Source organism: Chiloscyllium punctatum, chromosome 7 (genome assembly GCF_047496795.1).
Source record: "Chiloscyllium punctatum isolate Juve2018m chromosome 7, sChiPun1.3, whole genome shotgun sequence".
In the NCBI taxonomy this organism is placed as follows: Eukaryota; Metazoa; Chordata; class Chondrichthyes; order Orectolobiformes; family Hemiscylliidae; genus Chiloscyllium; species Chiloscyllium punctatum.
In genome coordinates, this window is record NC_092745.1 from 96,503,357 (window position 1) to 96,520,913 (window position 17,557).

At 34.5% G+C, this 17,557-nt stretch overlaps 1 protein-coding gene across 8 annotated transcripts in view; it reads right to left on the minus strand.

Moving 5' to 3' along the window:
- Positions 1-435: 435 nt before the first annotated feature.
- Positions 436-17,557, minus strand: part of tesk2 (testis associated actin remodelling kinase 2) — a 104,591-nt gene continuing 87,469 nt past the window's right edge. For all 8 annotated transcript variants that reach the window (XM_072574379.1, XM_072574374.1, XM_072574375.1 and 5 more), the window contains 2 exons: positions 14,887-15,028; positions 436-9,313 (listed from right to left, as the gene is read on the minus strand). In XM_072574379.1, the coding sequence (XP_072430480.1) occupies positions 8,283-9,313; positions 14,887-15,028 (1,173 nt within the window). In that variant the 3' untranslated portion in view covers positions 436-8,282. The remainder of the gene's footprint in view (positions 9,314-14,886; positions 15,029-17,557) is intronic.

Genomic DNA, 17,557 nt, shown 5'->3' on the forward strand with positions numbered 1-17,557 from the left:
ATAGCATTAATTTTTATTGTGATTAGCATCAATTTAACTCAAAGTATTAAACTTTAATCCTTACTGAACTTCTATGAATTGAATGTAAAATCAGATTTTAAGGACAACTGGGCGTGTATAGTAATGATTATGTAGGTAGCAAGCTTAAGATTCTTTTCCTCAGCATTGAAGGTTGCGTGTCATTGCATTGTTTTTAGTACCATTTCATTCAATTTTCTATAATTTGAAGTCTGGTAGTGTTTTAACACAATTCTGGATTTAGGCATCACACTGCTTGTGGTGAGACTCTCGAAAGATTGTCAGTTTCAGAAAGCTTAGTTCTACTGTAGTCAGTACTGCAAAATATGGGTTAATATTTATAGCAAAGACTAAAGGTATATCAGATTTTCCACAGCAATGTCTTGTGGTTGCTCGACTATTCTAGAGTGAACGGTTTTGTGATGTATGCCCATATCCAAAAGGAGAGCAATGCAGTTGCTTACTCAATATAAGTCACAAAACAAACTTGCTACAAGATTGTTCTTAAATTATAGCTTTAATTAGAGATCTGAATATTAAGACATTTAGCAAAAACCCCTTCATAAATAAGAAAATAGATCTACAATCATCATTTTCATCCGGTTGCAAAAAGAGAAAAACATTTTTGCATAGAAATGTAGTGACAAGAAAGGCTTCTTATTACAAGTGCAAATGATCTAGTTTATACAAGTGTTGTAACTGCAAACTGGCAAAGGAATTTTTACAGTTTAATTGTTCAAGTTTATAACAAATTAGGAAATTATTTTGTTGTATTTGAAAGTACTCTGAGCCACAATTCAAAATTATATCAATGTTCTCCTATATCTTCGTTCTTCTTCTGAATGCAAGTGATACAAGAACCGATTCTAAGTATATCTAGACAGAACATGCTACATTCTGCCATTACCAATGCCCTTTTAGACTGTGTACTTTAACATTTTGTAAAGTTTCTGTTGTAGCACATTGCATTAGGTTATAACTATAAAAAAAATTGCAAAGGCGATCAACCTTTCTCAAAATATACGACCGCATATTATGCCCACCTTGTTCAGTAACATGGGGTTATATTCCGGAAAAGATGTTCCCTTACAATAACTGTTCCTTTCCTCTTAAAAAGGAAAGATGACTTTCTACTTGAAACAGCACTTCCATTTTTGTGTTATTTCAAGGCAAACTGGTTGCAGGAAAAACTGCAAATTGGCCTCTGATTCATTTGTCAACATTCAGTATTTCCAGAGAGGGGGAGGAAAGCAAAGGGTGATTACAGGAAAGAATATAACTTACTGCAAAACTTTCAATTAACAGTGATCAGAAATCTCAAATTTAAGTTGCTGATATTGAAGAATAAAAAAGCTCTGATTTAGCAGTTACGATAACACTTCATGGACTGGGCATTATTATTTGTATTATACACATTTTCTGATGGTATTCCAATTATTTGGGTATAGTAGAAGTGAAAATGGCAAGGCAATAGATTTCTTGTTGGATATCAGAATATTTGTGACGAAGAACACTGATATCAATCTATTTTTTTTCTATAGCATAATTGCAGTTCTTGATGTAATGAGTAACTGGCAGATGGCAATTTTAGCTTTCTACTCAGTTAAACCTGATAGATAGGATGCAACAGTAAAAAGTATTTGCTAGTCAACTGCAGTATTAAAATTCACAGGGATTTTTCCATAATTATTACAAAAATAAAGAATTCTGCTAAATCTCAAGCAGGCAAAAATACCTGAAATAAAAATTACCATTCTGAACTATTGTGACTAAAAGTTTTTCAAAACCTGAACTCTCAAAATAGTTTCCCAAGCTGTAGAACTGAAAGCATTAGAAAAGTTCTTCTTTCATGCAGGCAGTAAGCTTCAGAGTGGTCTCACTTTTGACAATATCATGACAAAAATGTTAAATTTGCTGGTGGATGGAGAGTTGCAAGCAAAACAAAATGCAATGTACTTACTTTAAAAATGCATTATGATTACTATAGCAGGTTCCATGGTTGAAACGGCACACTTCACATAGTAATTAACACTATCAACTCAAATCAAACAGCAATAATATGTCATGATCAGCAAAAGCAGTTAAGACCATTTGTTGCTACACGTTGTGTACAGGAAAACTAAAAATACCAGAGACATTGAGGTATTATAAACCAGGATTGTAATAATTAGAATGGAAAGCTAGTTACTCATTAAAAGCTTTCCTGCACTCTGAACAATTGGGGAAAAAAAATCACCTGTGTTAATTTGAGCTAAGGTATGCACCACAATCTGGGGCTATATATCTCTTGCAATGTAGTAGTATTGTCATGACCTATTTTGTGGAACGATTTAATATTCTCAATTTTAAAACCGTAGTTTTCTGTATATTAAATGGCTGTTTGAACCTGGGATAGGTAAAATAGATGGGAAGCAAATCAAACCTAACCTAGTAATTAAATTTAAACAATGAGTTTAGCAATTATTGAATTGTTTCATCGAAACAGGTGTTCTATAATGGACAAAAATGGCAATTTAGTTTTAATTTGGAAATTAATTCAGGAAATGAGTCACAGTAAAATGCTTTGGTTTCTCCCAAATATACTAAAGTTTAAAGCCTAGCAATCAGTACATTGAAATTTATTACCAAAATTATGCACTTCCATCTTGCCAAACTTAATTAGTAATACATAATGCACAATAATGTACCTTTTGGGAAAAATTCCACTAGGTGCAGGAAATCAATTTGTGAGCTCATCACTATTACTTAAACAGGCAGTTCAAAACTTAGGACTAATTGAAACAAAGGAATACTCCTGCATGAAAATAAGCAAATTGCATCTGATCAGCAACTGAACCACAAAACAATTCCCATTCAAACAAAATGGTTCCTGAACAATTAAACTGATCCAAATGTATCATTTCTATAAATTACTGGTACGGTACAAATGGATTTAAAGTTGAATAACCTGTTGCTTCTCCACCTATAGTTGACACATTACTTAGCTGGAACTTCTACACAGATCAGTGTGCTTAGTCCACTTGATGCATTCTATTTCAACAAAAATAATTGCTTTTCCGAAGCATATAGTTGCAAAAGTCAGATATTCATTTCGGGTCGCTACATTTTTATATATTTTATATATAAGCCTTTTTATAATTTATATGCAGCATCGTGTAGCAAGTTCTTCAAAACTGTAAGTAACTGCAGATGGATTACACGACCCAGCATTACAAAGCAGGCTACAGATTTGTATCCTCCTTGTACCTCTGCACACTCCCTCCATAAGCCTGTATTTTAAATATGTGCAGACTTGTGCTTCAGTTGCACAGCATATTTGGTATTCAAACATACTGATATTGGGTTTTCCACACTAAATTCCTGCATTGTCGGGTATAAGGTTACAAAAAATTGAGTGCACATGTGAAATACTAATATCCATATATTGAGCAACACTCATATGGAAATGTCACAATGAAATGGAAAAGTACCAAACAAAGAATAAACTCGTGCCTCGGTTCAAAAGCTGTGATCTACATGGTTCATGCATAACTTAAAAATTCCAAACTAAAGCACTATAAAGGTCATTTCAAAACTACACTTTGCTCAGAAGCAAATGCTTTTCTACAGCCTCAAGATATTCCAAGTGTTTTACAGCCAATGGAATACTTCTGAAGTATAGTTACTGTTGTAAAGTAGGAAATGGAGTAGCCAGTTTGGACATAGCAATTACAGCAACAGAAGACAATACATTATCTGCCTTTTTGTTCCCCAAAATGATTAGTAGAGGGAAAATATATTGGTCAGGACACCAGGAAAATAATACTGCTATTATTGCATGGTGGATGATCCTGTACAAGATCCAATTAATATCTCAACCAAGAAATGACACTCCCAGCAATGCAAAGTACTCACTACTACACTGAAGTGTCAACATGGATAGTGTACTTAAATATCAAATGAGACTTGAATCCACAATGTTCAGACTCAGGCAGAAGTGCTACTGCTGAGTTAATGCTGATATAATCCATGCAATCAGTCGGAATGATTTAAGCTATATTTTCAACTTTGTAACAACTGATATATTGCAAACAACAAGCATATTTAAAACCTGGTATTTATCATTTTGTTCCAATTCCTTATCCACGATCAGAATCTTTCAATGAAAGACATGCCTAAATATTTCCATTTAAGCAAGCATTAAATTTGAATGGACTTCGCCCCTATTATTTTGGATAGGTTTTCTTCTCACCCCAGTGAAACATTGCAGTGTAAACAGTCTGAAATTCTTGCAATTAAATGCAAGGGCAAAGAGCTTGTGGTGTCATTACTGGGAACCAATAATCAAATATACAGAAATTCAAAATAATTTACAAAAGCTACATGCCTTTTTGTGCAAAATCTTTTGTGCAATCACAAAGTGAAGCCAAACCATCAGATTCCTGTCATTCTATTCTACACATTATACATTACATTCTGTAGAAATACAGAGTCATGTTAAGAAAGTGGATCTTTTTACCTCAATCACTGTTATTTGGTGGTGTTCACCCAAATATTCATAAAATCAAATGGCCTTGAACTTAGCTACACACTTATTTGCTTGTTGCAAATGCATGTCTTTTTAAGTTTGTCGGGCTGGAGGAATTTGGATGCCCAGCTTTGCTTTTTGTACATTAGTGACATTGTTGATCAAAATGAAAACCAGAAGGTATTTTAACATGAGATTCCATTTGGTTTCTGACTGGTTTAGTGCTGAAATACCTTTTGTCTCACAATAGAATGCAAAAAAATCAAGACTTCAGTTGCATTATCTATTGCAGTCATAATTTCTGTATTAAATTGTGAAACTGTAGTAGCATACATGATGTAAAAGCTATACACCTTACATCTCAACTGTGTCTAATTTCCTGAAAACATACACTACAAGCCAAACTAGCACAAAGCCCATTATTGATCAGGATTCAATGTTTGAGATGAGGGCAAGTAGTGATGGTTAAGGAGAGCCAATAAGTGATTGATTTGGAATCTTGGGCCATACAATTTTTTTTAAAAAGGTACAAAACTTCTGTGCAAGTGTATGCCTCTCTTGAATCAAATAGCACATAAGTGCTACATGCCAAATATGAGAGAAGAATTTACATACTTCGTACCCTTCGAAGATGTAGTGTGTTTTGGGCACATTTCTATATAAAACTTGCTGAACTCGGTTAAAATTCTTTTGATATACAGTATGTAAATATTAATGCAACCATATCCATATGTTGTAAACCTCTTACTATTTATATTTTCATTCATTGTTATTCAGCCAAGTTTAGGGCAGGTATTTTCAAAACAATCTTTTTGGCATCAAATATACACAGCTCAGGCCCAACTGAAATACCTCCACGCTCCAAGTCAAGGCTTGCAAATAAAGGCTGATGGATAAGAAAACAGTGTCCTTCTTGCTTATTGAGCCATTTCTTAGATGGAACCAAAGTCCTTTCAAGAGCTCAAGCAGAACTAAAACTTTTATAATTTTGCAAGTTGCATAGGATTTATTTTACCCAAAATGTTAGGGTTAGCCAGATTCAAAAAATCAACAAACATACTATGACAGCAACAAGTACACCTTACTATGTTCCCTTGTTTGCTTTCTTCCTAAAAGACTGTATTTTTATTATTCAACTTCTTCGCTTGCTGCATATGGTTAACTTTGATTCCATTGATAACTTTATCCAAATCAACACGTTAGTAACTCTCCTTAATTAGTACATAGACATGCAATATGTACTAATTATGTACCTTTGGAATCCATCACCCACAAGCCTTTTATTTGCACATTCTTCTTGGAAAACAGATTCATAACTGCATAAGAATTTTAACTTACACCAAAAATTATGGTTTTTGATCAAAATTAGGTCACTTCTTAGGGTCTCCATAAGTTTACAACACTCAAAATAGTCTGGGTTTTCACTTAATGCTGTTTTTGTAACCCAAATCAAGGCCAATATAAAGACTGGGGAAGGATGGTCCCAAGATAAATGGTTCACCTTTCTAAAATAAAACATCAAGCTATGTGGTCAATTATGCCGAAATACAAAATAGTCCTTTTCCCCAGCAAAAGGTGTAATTTGCAAAATATATAAATTTAGTAATCAAGGCAGATAAAGAATACAATTTCTATCACCAACTTTGTCAAAATGGTAAACTGACTAGAATTACAAGAACTCTTCACTCTAGTATTAGATTTACAAATTTCTCTATTCAAAGACCCTTGTTGACAATCAAATCACAAATCAAGCTTATATGCTATTTTAGCAAACTATTTATAAACACAATCTTCGATATTACAAATGTTTGAGACATTAAAAATTAAGAACTGTCCAAAACACTCTCAAGTCGTTCTCGTATGTTTGCAGAGTGATTTTATGAATTGAACTAAAAAATCCTGTGGATATGGTGAATACAAAAAAAACTCAAAATAATGTAAATAACACATAACAAGCCAAAGTAATGAGTCAAATGCGTTGTTCAGCTTGACCAAGTTTTTTTTTAAAAACATAGTTAAACTAACAATGAACTGCTGCTTCACCATTACTGTACTGTAATTGGAAAATCAAATTGGATGCTAAATAATCACTGGTAGTCCCAAGATGAGAAAATACACAAACTTTTAACGAAATGAAAGTGTTATAAATTCATGGGCCTCAACACCAAAATATTCCCCATCAACTAATTTGTTCATTATGTGTCAAAACTGATTAGGTCAGAAAATATCTGCAATATAGCTTTGGAAAAACCTGGAATATATTTAAACAAGGAGTCCGGTTAACTGAAGATGATTTGAAGTAAATTTCCCATTAGTTCAGATGAATGTCAAATGCACCAATTTACCTTGATACTGACTTATTGTTAATAGATCAGATCCATATCAATAGCGCTACTTTAAATGGAGTGTAAAAGAACCATTACTTTATAATTCACATTCATGGTTAAAACCTAATTAACTGAACATATACAACAGGACAATCTAGGTTCTACAAAGTGCAGCACTAGATACGTATAAGATACTTCAGCACAGGGATAGAAAGGACAGTAACAGAAAAGGCAAATAAATGTCTGACACAGCCTAGCTGCCAATTACAAGGCAGCAGAAACTGTTGTGGAAAACATTTACTGACCTGTATAATGCAATGCATTTTTGGGAGACAAGAGGAAGAATATATCCAAGTCAAACAAAATTGCCACATTATAATGGAACTGCATTTCACAGGATTCAAAAAGATAAATACACCTTGTGTTGTTTTGTAAATTAAATATTCTTCACACTAATTCTGAGGGTTGACCCACCATAAGCTATATTTAATATGGCACCATGCTGCTGACTCCAGTTACAGTAGTCCAGGTTGAAATACAAAATATACAGTAGTAACATCTTTCAAGCTATAGGAAAGAAAGAAAGTGATTAAGTGCTTCTCATGTATAAAAAACCTTGGTGACTTGTCTTTAATGTGAGTAAATTTAGAAAAAAAATTAGATTTAAATTTAGAAAATTTAAACAAATTTAGAAAAAATATATTTTTTGCAGACAAAGGAAAAACTATACTGACAGTCAGCACAGTTTATTACATTCAGGTACCCTAAACATGCAAGCTTTCTTATAATGAAACTCTGTTCTTAACAATCTTATCTCAAGCAGACTTGGGTGCAAACATGAAGTAAATATACTCTCCTTCACTCAAATAACCTTTCTGCAGCACAGATATGATCTTGACAAGAAAAATGCAAAGTAAGACTTATTTTATAATTAACGTGCCTACTAGGTTTTCATTAAAATGATAGCTACCTGTGTTACAGCAAACTGCATCAGAATTGAGGAAAGTTTTAAAAGAACCTTATTTGCATTTAAATTGACAGAAGAATGGCTAACACATTTGTTCAAATCATTAGTGATCCTACAAATACTGGAAGTTGCAAATGGATATACTGCTTATGTGCTCATACTGATATATAAAAAAAAAGGAGTGTGGATAGACTACTGTCATAAAGGTTCAAATTAACTTGCAGAGGATCCAAAGTCTACTCGAATAAGATAACTTATAATACTGGCTTATCATCACATATTAAGCCAAGTAATTTATCAGAACAGACTAATGTCTATGGTACCAGCACCCACCTGCCAAAATAGCTTTGGAATTAGAGTCTCTCATATATACCTTTTCTGACAAAATAAAATAACATTTTTATTATGCAGAAATAGCTGTTATATGAAGCCTCTCCGAACAAGGTTAGTACATGTATGCCTTTCAAATGTCACATTTTGACTGAAGATGACATGGATTTGAGGTCATGCATGGAGTCAGTACTACAGATGGATGCCCTTCCATGTCAGAAGCTTCAGGTGGAAAAACAGAATCACTTGGGTTCACTTCATCTCGTTTCAGAATTGTATTTACATGGTAAGATGACTTGGGTTCTGGTATCGCTAACTTAGATAGGTGCCTCTGCATTTCCTGTTCCTCCATTTCTTCACCAGAAACTAAACTATTCCAATGGCTGAATGATGCACCAACTAAATTTGGTCCATCATCTCCAGTTATATTACTACAATTCAAATTTTCTTGCCCAAGGACAATCATACTTTCATTGGTTTTTAGCTTTAATAGTTTCCTGTTCTTTGCACATGATTCATTTTCATCCTGTGGGCATTCACTTGCTGAACAATCCATATCAAAGTGTTCTAATGATTCAGATTCCCGTGTCTGTGGTTTGAACTTAAATGGTGGAATTTCCAACTCAGAGTACAAGGAATTGCTTGACACTTTTTGCCGCACATCTGTTTCTATCTGCATAGGGTCACATTTACCAAGCTTTAAAGAAAAGGGCCCAAAACTGTGACATTCTTTTGTTGAAAGATCAGGAGAAGCCGGAAGGGACCTATATTGTCTTTCAGAGAGTAAAGATTCCTGAAAATCTCCACTGCAGCACTGTTTCACCTGGGATGTTGAAGTGACTGGGTACTTTGCAGCATCAGGTGATGGCAGGTCAAATGCAAGTGATATTACTGATTTACTTGGTGTGTCCACGAATTTGATCTTTCCACCTTTCAGATCCTGCCTAGCATCGAAGGGGTTAACCTTGCGTGACGTTCCTTTGCACGGGGTATAGTAAGGATCTTGGACATTAATCTTCCGACTCCCTTTTCGTGTGAAGAAGTCTGACTGACTACGAGAAAGCCATATATTTCGACGAGGTCGAGGAGATTTGGGAGGAACCTTATCACCTGGAAGTCTAAGGGGGCTGCACCTTTTTATCGCCAGTCCTTTCTCTCCTGCACCTACAAGCAATCACAAAAGAGTTTTAGGACAAAGAGTATTATGATCACAGTTCCAAGATTATAAGCAATCAATTTACCAGAAACAGAAACAATGTTCTACATAAAACAATTTGGCAGAAAAGCTACCATGTTATTAAGAAATGGATTAGTCCTTTTATCCATTAATTTTTTGAAGTATGCTAGTTTACACATGAGCACTTCCCAGATAAACATTAAACAAATGCTCAATTCACATTTTCTATTGCACAACATACTGAAAAGTTGAAGGAAAAGAGAAATAAATCTGTCTCCTCCCAGTGCTTCAGCTTCATGATAGTATATACATCAAAAGCAAACATTTAATTGCAAATATTGCTACTGTATTAATAAAAAGTGACAATTTTAATATTTTGGTTTAAAATCTATAAAATGTCTTCTCCTACCAAAATTCAAACATGGCTGTTTTCAGGAACAAATGAACCTGATATTAACAACCCCTGTTAAAAGTGAATAAGGATAAAAAAGGACAAAGTGGGTGGAGTTAACATTACAATGTGGAAACACATGCATTTTTTAAAACTCCCAGCCTGTTGCGCATGTGTTCAATTTTAGGAGATGGGATATTTCAATCAATCATATTTAAAATCAACCCAATTATGAGTCAGATTTAAATTTAACAGCTGCTAAACCACGTTTTCCCAGAACTCAGCTGCTGCAATTATGAAAAAAAGGAGGTATAGGGAGTAAGCAGAAGAATACAGTAGGAACAGGTGGAGAAAAACCTCAAAAGATTTACCAGACCTATATTGTAATAACATATGATTCTCCAACTTGTTTTCAGAAGACAAGTATACCTCAATACAGGCAGAATTTCTATACAAGCCAGCATTATTAAAATCACATCTAACCCCCGACAGAGGTCAAAAATTAAGAGACAGTCAGCTCAAAATGTGTACATTTTTAATGAGTGGCACTGGAAGAGTCTTGGAAAACCACCAAGTTAGTTCTTACCTCCTCCAGTAGTCGTGCCACCTCATTTACATTACAATGCTACATCTGGCAGCAATAATGCAATGTAATGGGGTACCTGTATTTTTAAATAAAAATATACAGCTCTTTTAGTGCAAATTAGGACAAAGCCATTTAACCTGACCCTTTAGCACATGGCTTTAAACAATCTGGTTTCCTATACTGGAGGACATTTCCCCCCAATTATCAGTCCTGTTTAGAAAATAAAACTCTAGCTGAAATGAATGTCAAAAGATATTGGTACCTATTCTATTGCTTGTTCAAGCCCTTCTTGATATTGCTCTCTGCAACAGGACCATACAAAGCATCAAAGTCAAGCCCAATCAAGTTTTTTGCCTGCACAAACTGTCAAGTGAAGCTAATTGGATTGTCCAGAATTAGAATCATTTACTCTTCCATTCCCTAGCTCAACATGTATTAAAATCTGTGGATGGTTGGGTTGCTTATCTGTTGAGCATTTAAGGTAAATCTATTGAATCCCAAATCTTTGCACTTAGTGGTAATAAAGCAGACCAAAACATGCCATTGTTCAGTCATTGAGAAAAGACAGAGGCAGATCTTTATTCCAAAAATCACTTAGGAAATAAGCAAGAAAGTTGCAGCTTTCCGCAGGGTTTGACAGCCAACTAGTTGCACTGTGCACATTAATCCTAACATTTTTTTAGTTATATATAAGCACATTTTATAAGCTCTTTTTAAAAAAAACAAACAGGCACCCAAGAAATGTTAACTCATTTTTCTATTGCAAGTATACTCACTGATGTAAACAGAACTTTGAACTATGGTAATATTGAATAAAGAGATGGCCCAATTGTGACATGTTGATTGTCATAAAAACCTACTTGGTTCACTAATGTCCTTTAGGGAATGAAATCTGCTGCCCTTATTTGGTCTGGACTACGTGAGACTCCAGGCCCACAGTGATGTGGTTAACTCTTAATTGGGCAAGAAGTGTAGTCCTAGCCAGTGGCACCCTCATCCCATGAACAAATAAAAAAAAACTTTCTTTCGCACCCTGCTCGATCTCCTCTTAGTGAAGTAAACTTGATAACTTATTCTACATGTTGCTATTTCTATCATTACCCAGGATTAAACTTACCCCATTATACTTCAGCTCAGTAATATTCAAGTAGAGTTAATATAGTCACGACTTCATTTAATAAAAGAGATTTTAGGCATTTTTGAGATGGTTAAAATACAATAGACTGAAATAAACAAAGTAAATGCTAGAGTATGCAGTACTGAAAAGGGACCTTAACAGTACAGTAAATGTGACTTCAGATGACGACTGCTGGCTTTTTAGTTCAATTTACACAAATCATGAAGGCTTTGTGCTTGGAAGGTGTTGTTATTAACATTAAAAGCTATAAGTTTAAGAGATCTTAAAGTTAGCTCCTTACGTATTGCTTTCCTCTTTTCCTGATCTACCCAACATTTAGTATACGGAGGAACCGCAATTATCTGAAGGACACAGGCAGGTGTATTTTATTCGGTTAATCAAGTGCCAGATAATAGTTAGCCGAGCATTGGGACCTTGTGATCTTGTTCGGATAATCCGAAATTCGGATAATCGAATGGCGGATATTCAAAGGTTCCTCTGTATTTTAATTATGCTATTACTTTATATCTGAACCCATTAAAAGGGACTGGTTATAGTAGCAACACAAACTAAAAACTATTGTAAACACATGTTCAAAAGCAGCCATGGCAGCTGTGGAACTTTAAAAATCAATATATTAGTAAAATTGGAATAAAAAGCTACGTCTTATTAACACTGAACCTGAATCATCTGATTGTTGCAAACACTGTGCTGGTGGGGAAACCTCTAGACACAATAAATCAGGATAGAATTAACAGTCACATGGACAAAAACGTGTGCTAAGGATAGCCAGCATGGATTTCCTAAGGGAAAAGTTACGTTTAACAAGCTTGTACAGTTTTTGAAGAGATAATTGAGTTAACGACAAACTTCATGATAGCATTTGATACAGTGCTACACAATAGACCTACAAGCAAAAATCAGAGCTCATGGAAAGGGACACTAGCAATGTGGATACATAACGGGTGAATGATTGTAAACAGATTAATAGTTCATACATCCTTTTCAGGCTTGAGGAAGGCTTGTATGGGAGTTTCCAAGGGTCATTATTGGAACCTTTCCTGATTTATACTTATCAAATAGATCTTAGCATGCAGAGTACAATCTCAAAGGCTGAGAACGATACAAAACGTTGTTCCATTGTAAATTGTGAGGGCGATAGTGGAGAACTCCAAAAGGATATTGGCAAGTTGTTGGAGTTGGTGGCAAATGAAATTCAATGTGAATAAGTGAGAGGTGATACATTCTGGTACAAAGAATGTGAGACAATATCAAATAAAGGATACTAGTGGATGTGTACGAGTAGGGTAACATGGGCATATCTGTGCACAATTAGAAGTAGCAACACAGGTGGGAGGGAGCAGTTAATAAAGCATAAGGTATCTTGGAATACGGAAGCAAAACAGGTTATGTCAAATTCATTAGGGTTAAACCTCAGCTCCAGTGCGATGTACAGTTCTGGTTACACACTTGAGGGATCTGAACCCATCAGAAAAAAGGGGAAAGTTTACAAGAATGGTGCTGGGGTCATGAAGATAGATTGAAGGTGTGGTGATCTTTCTTGAAAAGGAGACAACCAAGAGGAGATTTGATACAAGTTTTGAAAATCACAAGGGTCTGGATAGATAGGAAGAAACTATTCTCACTCATAAAAGGCTCAGAAATAAAACCACATAGTTTGAAATGTTTAAAAAAAATGGAAATGCAATGTTAGAAAAAAATCCTTCTTAAAATGAATACTAACTTTGTCACTCTACCACTGTCATCACACCAGAGGATCAATGCTGGTTCAATAAGTGCAAGAGGGCACACCAGAAGCAGGACCAAACATTGTAAAAAAAAAGAGGTACCAATCTGGCATCACATATCAAAAACTGTGAAAAACTGCACAGCTACACCCTGTTGACAAATAGCAGGACAAATCCAACCAAGACAGTTACTGCTTTCACTTTAAACTTGATCATGTGCTAGCAAGTAACACTTGTTCAGCAACAACCCACTCTGACACTCAGTTGGTATTTCACTAGTCAGCTCCTAACCTCATTGCAAACTTGGTTTTAAAATTAACATTTAACAAGAGAACCAAACATCAATTATAATTTGGAGCAATTGTTCTGCAAACTAAGCACTGCCCACATACTGCACAGTTCATAGTGACCAGTTTCAACGCCGATGCATGCAGAAAGGTTTGGGGAATTCTGGAACAATTAAAAATAATCATAACAATTTCCAAAACAAAATTAACTTACAGCTGCCTAAATACAAAACAATATGGTCAACATGGAATTGCATACCTTTCAGGATCCATGCATAGGAACACTGCAAATTCAGAAGTGTTAGCAAACAATCAGGGTAGAGTTTCCACTTTGAATGCGATCAGGAAACTGGATTTAAACTGCGGTAGAATTGCTGCTGCTTGCTAACTGTTTTAAGTTTTCACCCAATTCATTTACAATAAACAAATTTAACATATTCCACAAGCCAGTCAATATAAAAGGAATGTAATTTGCATTCTTCTGTTGAGTTCAAAATATTCATAATGCAATTAAGCCAAGTAACCTATTACAGTTTGAGTTAAGAATGGATTTAACTCAAAAAAAATTTAAATTCAAGTGTCTAGTCCTCCTCCACTTGTAGGTAACAACTGCAGGTCATTGAAAATTACTTGAGAATTAAGCTGAATACTTTGAGTTTCATTAATGCATATCAAGCATAAATTGTTATTCATGAAAAAGTATCCTAAACTAGTGTTTCCTAATTTTACTGACAGAGTTGGGTTTAATTTTTACACTTTGACCTCTTGTCCTAGGCTTCCCAAATGAAAAATAAATTCTTCCCATGTACCCACTCTCTCTCATTACCTTAAAAATTTCAATAAAATTATCTCAACCTTCTTACAATCCTAGTGTGGGAAATGCAAAGGAAGAAATTAAGTGACACTTCACTATTTAACTAACTTCACCAAAAATCATGGTGGTTAGGATTACAATGTTAAAGAAGAAAACAGCACTTAGCAGTTTCTTAGCAAATACAATGTAAAAACACAAAATATGCAAACTAGCATTTTAAAAAAATTCAAGTTGAAAAGCCATTCAATGTCCACAAAACAAAACTATCAGTCATTGACCATCAACCTTGCCCATTATTTTAATCTGGAGGCACATTCAGCTTCGGAATCTCCTCAGAATTTCTTGAGAAATTGAAGAAATGATTTTTGAATAAAGATTGGAAACCACACAGCTCTATTGCACCGAACATAATACCAGCCTATTTCACCCCTTTTGTCCAAGTAATACTGACGCAAACTCTAACCTCATCTCATTTATGGGTGCACTGGATTAATTCAACAATAGGATCCAATACAATTGGTTTTATGCAGTTCAATATACAGTAAAGCAAAATTAATTTCCATTAATAAAATTGTGTCTAAAAAGTGTCTATCTGGCCATTAAAAAAATGTGCTTACTTTTCTGAAGATTAATTGGCTTGATTTCTCTACCTTCTTCACTGTTTACACATTTCTCTTGGTCTTCCTCTTCTAATTGTGGCATTATCTCTTCTATCATTTTCACTATTTCTGGAAAGGATGGACGAAGCTTTGGATCCATCTGAAGAGGAAAACACTGTCCTTATTGAAGTAAACACAGTACTTCACAGTTAATAGGTTTAAATTTTAAATTCAGAAACTTATATATACACACACAGTCAAACTGAGAACAACTTTACTATTACAACCTTTTGAATGTCTGTTCCCTCTGGGTTGCATTACAATTTTTCCTGTTTTCAAATGCTGCAAAATTTTAATTTATTAAAAACGAACAGTTACTTATAATTAAATATTTTCACTTCTTTAACGATAATGCTATTCATTTCATAAAAGAACATCATTTCATTTTTAAGTTAAAAAGTATTTTTAACACACAAGTGTAATATGGATCAAATACTTAAAAGGTCCCACTGGAATTTCCTAACTGAGTCATTGCAGTAACATATTGAAACAGTGGTCTCATTTTTCTGCCATTTAATGAAATCATGGCTAACCTATGACTTAAATTCATGTGCTCACCCTTTCCTGTATTTCTTCAGGCCTTTGGCTACTTATCAAGCATACATTGTTTTTCATGAATAAAATATCCTAACCTAGTGTTTTCTAATTTTACTCCTGACAGAGTTGGGTTTAATTTTTACACCTCGACCTCTTGTCCTAGACTTCCCAACCAAATGAAAAAAAATTCTTCGCATGTACCCACTCTCTCTCATCACCTTGAAAATTTCAATAAAATTATCTCAACCTTCTTACAATCCCAGTGGGGCAAATGCAAATGAAGAAATTAAGTGACACTTCACTATTTAACTAACTTCACCAAAAATCATGGTGCTTAGGATTACAATGTTAAACAAGAAAACAGCCCTATCAGCTGATTTATGTTAAAATAGAATAACATTAAACAGGGATGTACAATATATTAAGACTGGCACTCCATTACCATTCAATTATTTTCTGTGTGCAGAGGTATTTCTGCAGGGCAAGGCATGTGTAGCATATATATAAAAAGATTAGGAGATAACATATAGACACAAAGAGAAACTGTAAGTTCTGCACAATGCGTATGCCATACTTAGTACTTTTATCAAACTTGTTGGATAAACTGTTGTAACTATTTCAGAGCATCTTGAGTCAAACGTGTTACATAAATCAAAAATATTCATGGCTATATGCTATAATTTAATTTGAAATAGGGGATAAAGGTGGGTGGTTATGGCGATCAAGAATAGCAACATCTAGCAAGAAAGGATATGAATAACAAAAGGTTAAAAAAGAGAATATTGGTAACAAAGAAAGGATTTGTTTACACCATTAGTGGGCAGCTACAGATCACTTAGCAGCAGAAAAAAATGCAAGTGACATCTTATATATAAAATGAGCTATATCATGAAGATGTGCTTAGAATATAATATTAATTTCTAATTTTATTGATGTTTTCATATTTTGGCCATCTTAAAAGGCAGTTTTTAAACTGAAAGAAGGGTACAAACTTAAGATGGATGAAACTAATTGTTGAGACACATTCCCATTTTCTTGGGACAGAGACAAAATAGCCCCAACAAGTAGATAGATTGCCTGGAAGTGATGATAGCTTCCTTCCTTTCTCATTAATGAAGTATGATCTATTCCGAAGATAATGGCCAGACATTTAAATTTAATCACCTGAGCTATGAAGCAATGGCAAAAAGAAGCTTTGAGAGATGTGAATTAGCTCTCCATATTCGTTGGGAAATTCAGTCAGAATGGAGAGGTCATGTGACAAACTTTCAGTATGTGTGCTTGAATTGGGATTTGGGCAGAAAAATCAGCTGCCCCAGTGAGCAGATCTCCTTCAACATTCAAAAGTTGGAATCCTACTTTGCTAAGAAAAAAGTTACATTTATATCCACAGCAGACAGAATTCTTATTGAAAGCCACTGAACATTTGACAATAGCGAAAAAAGGGAAAATACCAGACAACACTGAAAAGCAATTGCCTCAGTTATACCAAAACATTCAGATACAGTAAAAAGTCATTAATTGTACTCTTTCATCAAGTTAAATATCCAATACTCGGTAAAACGGAAATTCATTTTTTGCTTGGTTGAGGAGTGTGTGTTTATGCATGTTAGTAGGAACTAGGGTGTATCTGTGTACAAAAGCAATAAAAGTAATTCCTTACAAATAACTCAAGAATACTTACCTGGCTCAGAGCTACAAATTGAGCAAAAAGTAAATTGGCAAATCAGCATCTTTCTAAAATTCAAAACCTCTACAACAACGAAACAAGGGGGAAAAGAAGAAAAATAGTCCATCATTTCTCACCTAGTCATAGCAGTAACCACACCTAAACAAAACTCAACAGGATGAAGTAGAAGGGGAAAGGGGAGTATTTATTATGTGCATAAGACATCTTTCTGACCTAATACACAAGTCAAACAAGGGAGACAACACAGCTAGTTCTAGCAATGGGAAATGAACCAGTATACATGTGGGAAGTAAACATGAGAGAAAATCGAGGAACTAATGATTAAAATGGAGCATTGTTGAAGTTAATGATCCAAAGTTTTATCTGCAACTTCCGCCATAATTTATACAATCTTCCCTTTGT